The sequence below is a fragment of the Ranitomeya imitator genome, chromosome 7 (genome assembly GCF_032444005.1).
Source record: "Ranitomeya imitator isolate aRanImi1 chromosome 7, aRanImi1.pri, whole genome shotgun sequence".
NCBI lineage: Eukaryota > Metazoa > Chordata > Amphibia > Anura > Dendrobatidae > Ranitomeya > Ranitomeya imitator.
This window is the reverse complement of record NC_091288.1, coordinates 5,235,025-5,249,314: the sequence shown is the minus strand read 5'-3', so window position 1 is coordinate 5,249,314 and position 14,290 is coordinate 5,235,025. Positions and strand designations below refer to the sequence as shown.

The 14,290-nt window shown below is 52.3% G+C and overlaps 1 protein-coding gene across 3 annotated transcripts in view; it reads right to left on the bottom strand.

Moving 5' to 3' along the window:
- ITGB5 (integrin subunit beta 5) overlaps nt 1-14,290 on the bottom strand; it is a 63,030-nt gene continuing 48,740 nt past the window's right edge. Inside the window, exons 13-15 of one of the 3 annotated variants that reach the window (XM_069732592.1) lie at nt 6,560-6,679; nt 795-961; nt 1-718 (exon numbers count right to left, since the gene is read on the bottom strand). In XM_069732592.1, the coding sequence (XP_069588693.1) occupies nt 596-718; nt 795-961; nt 6,560-6,679 (410 nt within the window). In that variant the 3' untranslated portion in view covers nt 1-595. The remainder of the gene's footprint in view (nt 719-794; nt 962-6,559; nt 6,680-14,290) is intronic. The other 2 variants (XM_069732591.1, XM_069732593.1) reach the window with 2 other exon arrangements.

Genomic DNA, 14,290 nt, shown 5'->3' with positions numbered 1-14,290 from the left:
TCAGGATCAGTAATGTATGTGCACAGTGACTGCACCAGCAGAATAGTGAGTGCAGCTCTGGGGTATAATACAGGATGTAACTCGGGATCAGTTTTGTATGTACACAGTGACTGCACCAGCAGAATAGTGAGCGCAGCTCTGAAGGGTCAGAGGTGACGGTAGCAGATTCGTCCGATCTCAGAATCCTCATGGGGAAATGTTCCACGAGTGGAGCACATCTCCCATCGTCTTTCTTGCCGGTGAGGGCAGTGTTTGTCAGTCTTGGGCCTTTACCCCGTTGCCGCCCACAGGTCCTTGTGACCCCATGTGACGCGGGTGCGGTGGTAGCACAGATCCCAAGCAGCAGAATGTTATCCATGAATCCCGCGCGTCTTCTCCCCAATTAATCCTGATCTAGGGCCTAGTGTGAGATTCTAGTCATCCATGTGGCACATTGTGGGTTAATGTCGCGGTCAGGACACGGATCCGTTTGCGTTCGGACGCTTTCAGTGCCGGATCCAGGTGATGGCCGCTATTATCAGCTGCACCCGGCCGATGGCTACAAATGTGCAAATAAGCCACGGTGGCCACTTCCGGTCCACGGCGCGGCCACCCTTCAGTCCTTGTCATCCACAGCTCTGAATCCGTTGCTGCTGCCGTTGTAGGGTTTCGCCATCATGCTGTACATCTCCTCTACGCTGTGGCTGGAGATCGGCTGGCGGTACAGCGGGTTGGAGGCCTGGGGCGAGAAGACTCGTTACTGCGGCAGTACATGGTGGCACAAAGGGTCCCATCCCGCTGCCCCCCACACTCACCATTTCATATTTGGCTCTGGATCGCTCACTCTGAAACTGTGCAAACTCGCGGCGATCGTGGATGGTGACCAGAAGTTTCCAGACCGCCAGGAGAACAAACCCGACCAATAATATACTGCCCACCACGGCCAGCAGCACGGTGAGAGCATCCGGGGCAGTGCCACACTCTGGGGGGAGACAGGCAGCATTACTGGTGACTGCACAGAACCGTATATAAGGGTGGGTCAGAGCAAAAGAGACGAGGCGTGGGCCGAGGCATAAAGAGACGAGGCGTGGGCCGAGGCATAAAGAGACGAGGGGTGGGCCGAGGCATAAAGAGACGAGGGGTGGGCCGGGGCATAAAGAGACGAGGGGTGGGCCGGGGCATAAAGAGACGAGGGGTGGGCCGAGGCATAAAGAGACGAGGGGTGGGCCAGAGCATAGAGACGAGGGGTGGGCCGAGGCATAAAGAGACGAGGCGTGGGCCGAGGCATAAAGAGACGAGGGGTGGGCCGAGGCATAAAGAGACGAGGGGTGGGCCGAGGCATAAAGAGACGAGGGGTGGGCCAGAGCATAGAGACGAGGGGTGGGCCGAGGCATAAAGAGACGAGGGGTGGGCCGAGGCATAAAGAGACGAGGGGTGGGCCAGAGCATAGAGACAAGGGGTGGGCCGAGGCATAAAGAGACGAGGGGTGGGCCGAGGCATAAAGAGACGAGGGGTGGGCCGAGGCATAAAGAGACGAGGGGTGTGCCGAGGCATAAAGAGACGAGGGGTGGGCCGAGGCATAAAGAGACGAGAGGTGGGCCGGAGCATAAAGAGACGAGGGGTGGGCCGGGGCATAAAGAGACGAGGGGTGGGCCGAGGCATAAAGAGATGAGGGGTGTGCCGAGGCATAAAGAGACGAGGCATAAAGAGACAAGGGGTGGGCCGAGGCATAAAGAGACGAGGGGTGGGCCAGAGCATAGAGACGAGGGGTGGGCCGAGGCATAAAGAGACGAGGGGTGGGCCGAGGCATAAAGAGACGAGGGGTGGGCCGAGGCATAAAGAGACGAGGGGTGGGCCGAGGCATAAAGAGACGAGGGGTGGGCCGGAGCATAAAGAGACGAGGGGTGGGCCGAGGCATAAAGAGACGAGGGGTGGGCCGGAGCATAAAGAGACGAGGGGTGGGCCGAGGCATAAAGAGACGAGGGGTGGGCCGAGGCATAAAGAGACGAGGGGTGGGCCGGAGCATATAGAGACGAGGGGTTGGCCGAGGCATAAAGAGACGAGGGGTGGGCCGGAGCATAAAGAGACGAGGGGTGGGCCGGAGCATAAAGAGACGAGGGGTGGGCCGAGGCATAAAGAGACGAGGGGTGGGCCGGAGCATAAAGAGACGAGGGGTGGGCCGAGGCATAAAGAGACGAGGGGTGGGCCGAGGCATAAAGAGACGAGGGGTGGGCCGAGGCATAAAGAGACGAGGGGTGGGCCAGAGCATAGAGACGAGGGGAGGGCCAGAGCATAGAGACGAGGGGTGGGCCGAGGCATAAAGAGACGAGGGGTGGGCCGGAGCATAAAGAGACGAGGGGTGGGCCGAGGCATAAAGAGACGAGGGGTGGGCCGAGGCATAAAGAGACGAGGGGTGGGCCGAGGCATAAAGAGACGAGGGGTGGGCCAGAGCATAGAGACGAGGGGTGGGCCAGAGCATAGAGACGAGGGGTGGGCCAGAGCATAGAGACGAGGGGTGGGCCGAGGCATAAAGAGACGAGGGGTGGGCCGGAGCATAAAGAGACGAGGGGTGGGCCAGAGCATAGAGACGAGGGGTGGGCCGAGGCATAAAGAGACGAGGGGTGGGCCGGAGCATAAAGAGACGAGGGGTGGGCCAGAGCATAGAGACGAGGGGTGGGCCGAGGCATAAAGAGACGAAGGGTGGGCCGAGGCATAAAGAGACGAGGGGTGGGCCGGAGCATAAAGAGACGAGGGGTGGGCCGAGGCATAAAGAGACGAGGGGTGGGCCGAGGCATAAAGAGACGAGGGGTGGGCCGAGGCATAAAGAGACGAGGGGTGGGCCGAGGCATAAAGAGACGAGGGGTGGGCCGAGGCATAAAGAGACGAGGGGTGGGCCGAGGCATAAAGAGACGAGGGGTGGGCCGAGGCATAAAGAGACAAGGGGTGGGCCGGAGCATAGAGACGAGGGGTGGGCCAGAGCATAGAGACGAGGGGTGGGCCGAGGCATAAAGAGACGAGGGGTGGGCCGAGGCATAAAGAGACGAGGGGTGGGCCGAGGCATAAAGAGACGAGGGGTGGGCCGAGGCATAAAGAGACGAGGGGTGGGCCGGAGCATAGAGACGAGGGGTGGGCCGAGGCATAAAGAGACGAGGGGTGGGCCGAGGCATAAAGAGACGAGGGGTGGGCCGAGGCATAAAGAGACAAGGGGTGGGCCGGAGCATAGAGACGAGGGGTGGGCCGAGGCATAAAGAGACAAGGGGTGGGCCGGAGCATAGAGACGAGGGGTGCGCATGTTGCGTAGGCGGGAAGAGGGCAAGGGAGGGGTTCAGCAGAGATGCAGAATGGGGCAGGCAAGGCAGAATTGCGGCACACATATCCTCGGCCGGCAGGAGCATTGTCCGTGTCGTCGCCTGGGGACCGGGTGAGTCCTATTCCCATTCTGCGCCTTAGCAGCGGACTGCTACCTTCCTTCTTTGAAAATCCACCTGATGATGGTAGTGGTCTGTTGCCGAAACGCGTAGTGGTTTAATAAAAGGTTTGTTCACCACTAATCTACTGCAGCATGCTCTATAGCCACAGTGCTCCGTAAATTGACCACATTTTTTCCAAAAAAGGATGTGAGGGATGAGGGAGACTCCATTTTTATGAATTCAGGACCCATAGCTCATTAGATCTCCCTCCACTCCTCAAATGTGGCCCCCAGCCTTCGCGAAAGTACACAAATCCCCAAAAGAACAGGACTTTACCAAATAGCCAGAGAATTAGAGGCCACATGTTAATAGAGGCGAGGAGGAGCAGAGCTGGGACCCCTGCTGTCTTTTGTGCAAGTCTGCCTACTTCATGGGAAAACTATAGACCAAGTGACACCTAGAGATGAATTATGAGAGCACCGTGCATCTCAGGGTTATGTCCGATATACCACCAGAACCCTGGGAGCCCCCTGCACGCACCCCTGCGCCTCAGCTTCCTCTAGCTGTCCCAGATACTGAGCTATCAAGACTGGCTCTCCAGAGCCTCTTAGTCAACCCAAGGTTGGTGTCACGATAATATGAATATGCCATGTTTGGAGTATATACCCAACAGATCCATGGCTTTTCTGACACACCGTGGGCCTTTCTGAACCCCCTTTTCTCACTCTGCCCGTGTGTAATCCTATACCCCTTCCCCCCCCCCCCCCTCAGGAATTTATATGGCTTGGTGCTGGCAAAGCGGGTCCTTAAAGGGACACTGTCACCTGAATTTGGAGGGAACAATCTTCAGCCACGGAGGCGGGGTTTTTGTGTTTTTGATTCACCCTTTCCTTACCCGCTGGCTGCATGCTGGCTGCAATATTGGATTGAAGTTCATTCTCTGTCCTCCGTAGTACACGCCTGCACAAAGCAATCTTGCCTTGCGCAGGCGTGTACTATGGAGGACAGAGAATGAACTTCAATCCAATACTGCAGCCAGCGGGTAAGGAAAGGGTGAATCAAAAACACAAAAACCCCGCCTCCGTGGCTGAAGATTGTTCCCTCCAAATTCAGGTGACAGTGTCCCTTTAAATTACTCATTCCTCCTTCCCACCTAATACCAGCCAAAACTGGTACAGAAACTGCATGGGACTCTGTTCTTTTACATTTATGTATAATGGCACCGATCAGGGCTAGAGATATAAGGATTATATATTCTGTATGTCCACTGAGAGATCTATAGCTCACTGAAATCGCTAGGAGCTAAACCCAATGAGTGAAAGGAGTGGGTTTCTCAGTAAGCAGGTCATGTAACTACACCGTTAAAACTTTAAAAAAAAATCCCTCCGATGTGGTGCACCCTCCTAAGCATTTTGTCATTTGTATACGAGGTTCATACAGCGAGCTATGTATAAAAATGGTTTGTCATAACTCTAAAAAAAGGGGAGGATTCAGCCTCTGAGTGAGGTCACCACAGGGGGGAGTGCCTCGGTTTTAGGCTGGGAAACAAGTGAGTGAAGCAGCAGTCTTCACATGTCTTTTGTCCAAGGAATGAGCTGAGTCACATCTGAGATGCACTGGGATATATGCCCATCCCCCACAGCACATGGTCTGCCATGAGATGAAATGATATGAACAAAATGTAAGTGTTTTCTCAACTTTAATCCCATTTTATTTGTAATTGTACTGTACATACGACTTGTCTACTTTTATAATATATTTTTACCTTTCTGTAAACACCGCCTACCTTTTTATGTTGTAAAATATATAAAATGACTAGCTTTCTCTCCTTGCTCTATAACGAACTGTCACGTCCTCTGAAGTGAATTACGCTACTAATTTGGGTTAGCTCCGGACCTGTTACTATGGAAGAAGATTTGTCTTGTGCGTTTTGGAGACTGTAGCGACAGGCGGCGTTGATAATTATTGTTCCCGCCTGAGTGGGAGAAGTTCTATCGCCCTTACTGCAGTGTGCCCATTAGCCAGTACAAAGCAAGGCAGCCTTTCGGGCAACTAATTAACCTAGGTGCAGTACCCTGACTGACCTGAGGAACTGGGATATAGATAAATCCCCTTCAGAAAGAACCAGGGGCAACCAAACAACCCCGGTTCATGACAAATTGGTGTGAGCGGCAGGGATAATAAAGGTATCCTCCCCGTGAACCGTGACAGTTGGATTCTCCATATCAGTTCAGCCCCAACGAACCCGTTGAGGCGTCTGTCGTCCCGTTTGCACGACCCACTAGGAAGTTATGACCCATCCTAGATATTGGGAATTATTTCAGCTAGGAGGTCAGGTGAGGAGATTTCAGTCCATACCCAGAGGGGCGGTGGCAAATATGGGAGGGGGCAAGCTAGGGGTTAAAAGCAGCTACATACCTTTAGCCAGTGTCATTGTTCTGCTACAGAAGCCGCGTCACGTCACGCGTGGAGACGGACCAGAAACTAAGGATGCACCTGTGGACTCGGCGCTTCCCTGGATCCGCAGGCTACAAGGACCGATAACATGACTCATACAGCTAACTGCTATCCCCAACCTGTACCCTCCCTTTATCTGCACCTCTGGCTGTAATATATGTATAATATTTTGTATGCAATTGGAATATCTAGTGTTCCTTTCAGCAATTAAAATTTCAATTAATTTTGGGCCGCTCTTATCTTGAAACCCGATTTTGCATGTCCATGAGTCCGGCTAGTACTTACACGCTACCTGGGGTTGGTTTCTGACCGGCTATAAGCTTGTAAACGGACCAGGCTGATATCTAATAAGGAATTGGTGGCAGCGTACCGTCTTGGTGTTATTGGGGGATCCTGGCAGTGATGGACCGGAGATATACACATACATATACATACATACATACACACACACACACATACACATACATACATATACACACACACACACACACACATACCACCCTCAATGCAGAATGCCCTGATAACCAGTACATGACAGGGCAGCCTCTCCGGCGACTACTTATCCTGGGTGAAGTTCCCTGACTGACCTGAGGGTAAGGGGGCGCCAGAGAACTGTGACTGTGTAAGCTCCATTACAGATTGGTGACAGCGGGGGGATATGCGTATCCCCCGGCTCCTCTCGCGTGTGCTTTTTCTTACAAATGACCACGCACCTGGCTCCTTCAGAGCAGTCAGGACAGATTTCCCACTCGGGTCCTCGGCGTACGTGAACCTCATCACACATTCAGCCTCCGTCTTGTAGACGCACAGAACGGCCTCCGGGTTTTCAGCACCTGAAAAACATTGAGCAAAATGTAAATGGAGACCCCCAGACTGGAGCCGCGGTGACAAGATGGAGGACTCTTGGGGGCTTGACGCTGATGGAGCTGGACCACCAGACACCTCGTCCTAGGAACTGATTGACCACAATTAATGAATCCAACGCACTCTGGCAATTGTCCCCCGCTGGGCTACGGTATCCACTGTCCTCTGGCGCCCGCCATCCCCCACTGGGCTATGGTGTGCACTGTCCTCTGGCGCCCGCCATCCCCCACTGGGCTATGGTGTGCACTGTCCTCTGGCGCCCGTCGACCTCCGCTGGGCTATGGTATCCACTGTCCTCTGCGCCCGTCGACCTCCGCTGGGCTATGGTATCCACTGTCCTCTGGCGCCCGGCATCCCCTGCTGGGCTATGGTATCCACTGTCCTCTGGCACCCACCGTCCCCCACTGGGCTATGGCATCCACTGTCTTCTGGCGCATGCCGTCCCCCGCTGGGCTATGGTATCCACTGTCCTGTGGCGCCCGCCGTCCTCCGCTGGGCTATGGTGTCCACTGTCCTGTCGCGCCCGCCGTCCTCCGCTGGGCTATGGTATCTACTGTCCTCTGGCACCCACCGTCCCCCACTGGGCTATGGCATCCACTGTCTTCTGGCGCATGCTGTCCCCCGCTGGGCTATGGTATCAACTGTCCTGTGGCGCCCGCCGTCCTCCGCTGGGCTATGGTGTCCACTGTCCTGTCGCGCCCGCCGTCCTCCGCTGGGCTATGGTGTGCACTGTCCTCTGGTGCCCGCCGTCCTCCGCTGGGCTATGGTGTCCACTGTCCTCTGGCGCCTGCCGCTGGGCTATGGTGTGTACTGTCCTCTGGCGCCCGCTGTCCTCCGCTGGGCTATGGTGTCCACCATAATGTTACAGATTTGCTGATCTTTACAGTTTTGCACAAAACAGAAAACATCCGGCTGAATTCCGGCACTGACAGCTCCGCAGATTCCAGGCCGGGGGAGGAGCGGATGGGCCCAGACCCCGCACATTCCAGCAGAGTCATGGCCGGACATATGGAGTCCATTAGGTCAGAGCCAGAAGCTGAAAACAAAACTCTGCCACAAGCGAGCGCTGCACCCGCCACAGTGACAGCCACTGCAGAGACCCTCAGAGTGCAGACACCACCGCTCACACCCCAACAGGGCAGACACGACTTCAACAAGTGCTGGAAACCCCGGCAGAACAGAGACGTCCATGGAGTGTGGGGGGTAAATCAGCGCGGGGCGGGGGCCACACATCCTGAACCGGGAAAGAACTCGATAGATTTCACCTTGTGAGCGGCCAGATCATTGCTGGTTTGTCCCCCCGACTGAGCGCCAATACTGAATACAAAAAAGGTTGCACTCTATCGTGCTAAAGCATGTCTAATATGAAATACATGAAATATGAATAGCAAAATGGCTTTTGAACATTAGGAAAATATTTGAGAGACGCTTTGCACAAAATTTGATCAAATAGTGTGAGCCCATCAACCATCGTCAAGGTGGTCTCATTAAACTGATGGGTACCTGACCTCCCTGTCCAAATGTGAACCCTTCCCTAAGGCCAATGTCTGTATGCCTGGGTGAATATGGACACCTCTGTCAGCAAAACCTACATATGGGCTGGCCGGAACCAAGTGTGATTAGATGTAATTAAAAACCACATGGTGACGGGAGGAGTGCTCAGTCAGTAAGCTAACATAGAAATTGCAGAAAAACCACTGGCACATCCAAACTAGTGTGAATAGGTGCATACCAGGAGACGGTACCTCTATACACAAAATACAAAAAAGGTTGCACTCTATGTTCGCTTACTGACTGAGCACTCCTCCCGTCACCATCTGCTTACTGACTGAGCACTCCTCCCATCACCATCTGCTTACTGACTGAGCACTCATCCCATCACCATGTGGGTATAACTGAGCAGCGCGAAACGGCCGTCATTTGACCTGTACACTCTGCTGTATATGCTCCCCCGAGCCGAGAAGATTTTACTGCAATAAAGTTTTACCTGCACTGAAGATCGGTGAGTGCTGCCGTCTCCTTCCTTACTCGCAATTGTACTTCCCACATGGCTACCTGACACTTCCCTGGCTTAACAGTAAGACCTGCAGTTTTAAGCTTTTGCAACACCTGCGAAAGATGTACGAGGTGTTCCTCCCAAGAATCACTAAAGATGGCGATATCATCAAGATAAGCGATGGCAAAACCATCCCACCCTTCCAATAAGTGATTGACCAACCTCTGGAAGGTGGCAGGGGCATTCTTCATACCAAAGGGCATCACCAGAAACTCAAACAGCCCGAATGGCGTTATAAAGGCAGACCTCTCCTGAGCTTCTCTGGTCAGGGGTATCTGCCAGTATCCCCTACTCAGGTCCATGATGGTGAGGTACGATGCTTTAGCTAGCTGCTCTAACAGCTCATCTATCCTCGGCATGGGGTAGACCTCACATGTAGTCAGTACATTTAATTTCCTGTAGTCTACACAGAACCGGGTAGTACGGTCCTTTTTTGGGACAAGAACCACAGGCGAGGCCCAGGCACTCTGGGATTTTTGTATCACCTTGAGTTTCAGCATCTCCTCTACCTGTTCCCTCGTGTGTGCCTTCACCTCTGCTGACACACGGTGTGCAGACTGCCGTACTGGGGGATTAGTACCAGTGTCCACATGGTGAACTGCTAAGTGTGTCCTCCCAGGCTCCCCTGTGAAGACTTCGGTGAACTCGCTGAGCGCCCCCATCAGCTCAGACCTCTGACTGTGGGACAGCTCAGGGTTAAACTCTGCTGACTCCAGGGACTCCATGTACCGAGTCCCGGCCCCCACATCTAATAACAGATCAGCCTCCCCCTCTTCAGGCCGGCTACAGACAGGTAAGACACAGGCCTCCCTGCCATGATGAGCCTTCAGCATATTCACATTAAACACTTTCTGACGCTTTGCTCGCTCATCTAGGGTCACCACATAATTAACATCATTCAGCCGCTTGTGTACAGTGTATGGTCCCTCCCATGCGGCCTGCAATTTATTCTGTAACATAGGGACCAACACCCAAACCTTCTGCCCCTCCTCGTAGGCCCTTAGTCTGGCATTACGGTCCCACCAGATCTTCTGGTTGGTTTGGGCCTGGGTCACGTTCTCATGGGCCAGGTTGCTCAGTTTTTGCATTCTCTCTCTGAGCCGCAGTACATATTCAACCACTGAGATTTCAGTAGTTCTGGGGTCGTCCTCCCAACAGTCCTTAATCAGATCAAGTGGCCCCCTGACCCTCCTCCCATAGACCAGTTCAAAGGGGGAGAATCCAGTAGACGCCTGGGGTACCTCTCTGTACGCAAACAACAGATGGGGAGGTACCGCTCCCAGTCTCTCCCTTCAGTCTCCACCAGCATATTCAGCATTTGCTTTAATGTTCCATTAAAACGCTCGCAGAGTCCGTTGGTTTGGGGATGATAGGCGCTGGCCACAAAATGCTGTACTTGTATTCTTTCACAGAGGCTTTCCATCAGATCAGACATGAACTGGGTTCCCTGATCGGTCAACATTTCCCTGGGGAAACCCACACGAGAGAACACAGTCAGTAAAGCATCCGCCACTTTGTCTGCTCGGATGGAGGATAGTGCCACAGCTTCCGGGTATCGTGTAGCATAGTCCACCACTGTGAGGATGTACTTTTTACCAGAGCTGCTAGGGATTGCAAGTGGCCCTATGATATCCACAGCCACTCGCTGGAAAGGCTCATCGATCACAGGCAGTGGTATCAATGGAGCTTTCTGTATATTCCCGGACTTCCCAGCTCTCTGACAAACTATACATGATCGGCAGTAATTGGCAATATCTGTCCCCATCTTGGGCCAATAGAAGTTATGTGTCAGGCGAGCTTTAGTCTTTTGTATTCCAAGGTGTCCGGCCAGAGGAATTTCATGGGCAATTCTCAATAATTGTTCCCTAAACGGATAAGGGACGATCAGCCGCCGTTCATAGTCCCAAGATTCTGTAGTATCCGTGGGCATAGTCTCTGTATACAGTCTGCCCTGGTCCCAGTATACTCTCACTGTCAGAAGCAGCAGGGGGTCGGTCTGCAAGACATCTGAGCTCCTCCAGACTGATATCTGTCTGCAGGGCCTCCTGGAAGCTCTGACGGTCAGCCTGCAGGCCCCGGCCCAGTGTGACTGCCAGGCCCAGGTCTGAAGAGGAGTCTTCAGTGTCTGTTATCAGGGACCTTGGTGGGTCTGCCATGTATGGAGGCTCCGGGACCACAGTATGGGCCTCCTGGAAGCTCTGACGGTCAGCCTGTAGGCCCCGGCCTAGTGTGTCTGCCAGGCCCTGGTCTGAAGCGGAGTCTTCAGTGTCTGTTATCAGGGACCTTGGTGGGTCTGCCATGTATGGAGGCTCCGGGACCACAGTATGGGCCTCCTGGAAGCTCTGACGGTCAGCCTGTAGGCCCTGGCCTAGTGTGACTGCCAGGCCCTGGTCTGAAGCTGAGTTTTCAGTGTCTGTTATCAGGGACCTTGGTGGGTCTGCCATGTATGGAGGCTCCGGGGCCACAGTATGGGCCTCCTGGAAGCTCTGACGGTCAGCCTGTAGGCCCTGGCCTAGTGTGACTGCCAGGCCCTGGTCTGAAGAGGAGTCTTCAGTGTCTGTTATCGGGGACCTTGGTGGGTATGCCATGTATGGAGGCTCCGGGACCACAGTATGGGCCTCCTGGAAGCTCTGACGGTCAGCCTGTAGGCCCTGGCCTAGTGTGACTGCCAGGCCCTGGTCTGAAGCTGAGTTTTCAGTGTCTGTTATCAGGGACCTTGGTGGGTCTGCCATGTATGGAGGCTCCGGGGCCACAGTATGGGCCTCCTGCCCTGGCAGTTCTGCCTGACACTCATCCTCTAATCTCTGGGCCTGAGTCTGAGCCGCAGCCTGACTCCGGGTCACAGCTGCCACATAATTCGCGCGCATAATTCCTCGCACGGGATCTCAGGTGGGTCACTTTCTTACACCTTCTCTGCATCATTTACTTGCAAGAGAGGAACATAGTGGGACACCATCCTCCCCAGGTCCATGCCTAGCAACACATTGGTGGGAATGGCCTCTGATACTCCCACTTCTCTCAGTCCCTTCCCTGCTCCCCAGTCCAGGTACACACGGGCCATGGGCACGGCAGGGCTGACCCCTCCAATCCCGGTTATAGACATAGTCTTTCCTGGTATGATATCAGCAGGGGTTATCATGGCTGGATGCACCAGGGTCACCTCTGCCCCAGTGTCTCTGAGACCAATGGTGACTTTATTGCCAACAGTGACAGGTTGACAGTTCTCATTTGCCCCAGCGTTCTGCAGCCTCTCTCTCAGCCCGGTCCCGGCATTCTGCAGCAGCAGCCTGTCGGTACTGTAGAATCAGCTGCACGCGCAGATTGGGATCACTTGTTCCCAACCGTTGTTAGTCCATTTGCAACGTACAGTCCATAGCCTCCTCAGCACTGGCATTGCTGACATTTCCATCAGGCATCTCCTGTGCAAGAGCTGGCATTGCTGGGTCTCTCTGAGGTGGGCTCTCTCCTTGCCCAGATGTTCCAGCACTTTGCTCTAGGTCCTGCTCGACCAAGGCGTGTATCAGCCGCTCCCTGGATCTGTCGGCTGTCTCTATTCCTCTCTGCTCACAGAGGTCGGTCAGAGCTTCCTTGCTCTGCTTCTTGTACTGGGCTGCCATATCGATGAACAGCCTTTGCCAAATAAAAAATAGAAAAGAAAAACAGGGAGGGGAAACTGTTTGCAAGTATGTCTAAGTAAGCATGGAGTTGAACCTCGAAGAACTGGTGCACTCCTCGCAAGGATACCAATTCTTTAGTACAGGGAATAATTGCTTAAACCATGCACTAATGCTCTAATAGAAATAATTCTATCCCACCGCTGCCACCAATTGTCACGGATCGCTGCTCCGTGGTGTCACTTATTCGTCACGTGCCCACTCTCACACGTGACTTGGGGTTGTGCCTGCAAGGGTTAATCTATCTCCCCACTCTCAGTCCAGCATTCAACCTCTGTCCTATGCTGTAATGGGAGCATAAATCACACACCGACCCAGGCCACACACCCGCTCATACACGCTGCCACCACTCACCGAATACACGGGCGAGGAGTCCCGGGACTAACAATAATACGAATAAAAATATGTCTATCACTCATAAGTCTTACACCCCTTTTGGCTATGGATTCTTTTAGAACATTCAAGGTTCAACTTGTTAAAGTTTTATACTTTAATAGCAAAAAGTTCAATGCTTACAATAAGAAAAAGGTATAAAAATACGATAAAAAGACATACAACATATGCAAACAATGTCAAAATAAACAGGAGAAAACTTACAGAAATACTTACAGAAATCATCTAACTGGTAGTTGCTTTCTGCTCCCTCAGGGAAGAAAGAGGGTAAATTGGATCACATCAGCTTCTCAGGCTGCCCCACCATGTGAACACAATTCTCTGTCTGCAGCCTAAATTTATAACTTTGGTCTGAGGTCAGGTTTCTAGACCGGCCTCCCAGGTTAATATCATAATTGCTGCCTGTTTGATTGGGCACGACCGCTCTACTAATAAATATATATTTTCCTCTGGAGACACATGTGAGATGGTTCCCAGGGATAGCTTCCCTCAGGCCGCAATTTAGTATCTCCCCTCCAAGACCTAGAAGGTGCCAAATGTTGCTTTTCTTCTCGGCCCTAGCTAGACCTCCTGGTGAGATCTGGAGACAGAATTTCTATTATTCCCAAGGAAGTACCTATTAACAACTAGGTGCGACTTGCCTTCAGGACAGATGTTACATTATCACTAAATTTTATATATATATATATATATATATATATATATATATATATATATATATATATATATATATATATATATAATTTTTTTTTTTTTTTTCTTCATTCATATTTCACCACAGGTGGTATTCCGCTGTAAATCGGTGGTGTGGTGAAATATAGATAGGCAGACAGACATAGACGGACACATATATAAATACATATATGCATATATACACACACATACAGTGACCTATGTATAGGTATTGTGTGACTAGGAACATCTGTCCTGAAGGCTGCAAGTTCTCACCCAGGTGTTAATATGTATTTTCCTGAGACAAGTAGACTTCTGTCTTCAAATCTCACCAGGGGGTCGTGCTGGGATCCAAGAATGGAACATATGACACCTCCTTGCTCTTGGAAGAGGGATGTCAATTACAGCCTGATAGTATCTCTGTGAGAACTTTTACACAAAGGATCTCAAGAGAAAATAATATATTCATTGGTAGCACAGCCGTGGTCCAATCAAAAACAAGCAATTATGATATTGACCTGAGGGACCGGTCTACAAATCTGACCTCCAGACCAAAGCTATAAATTAGACCTGTATACCTAGAATCGTGTTCACATGTGAGGGCAGCCTGAGAAGCTGATGTGTTCCACCAACTCCATATTCACCCCCCCTCAGGGAGCAGAAAGCAGACTACCAGTTAGATGATTTCTGCAAGTTTTCTCCTATTTATTTTATACTGTTTTGCATAAGTTGTATGTCTTTTTATTATATTTTTGTACCTTTTTCTTTACTGTAAGCACTGAACC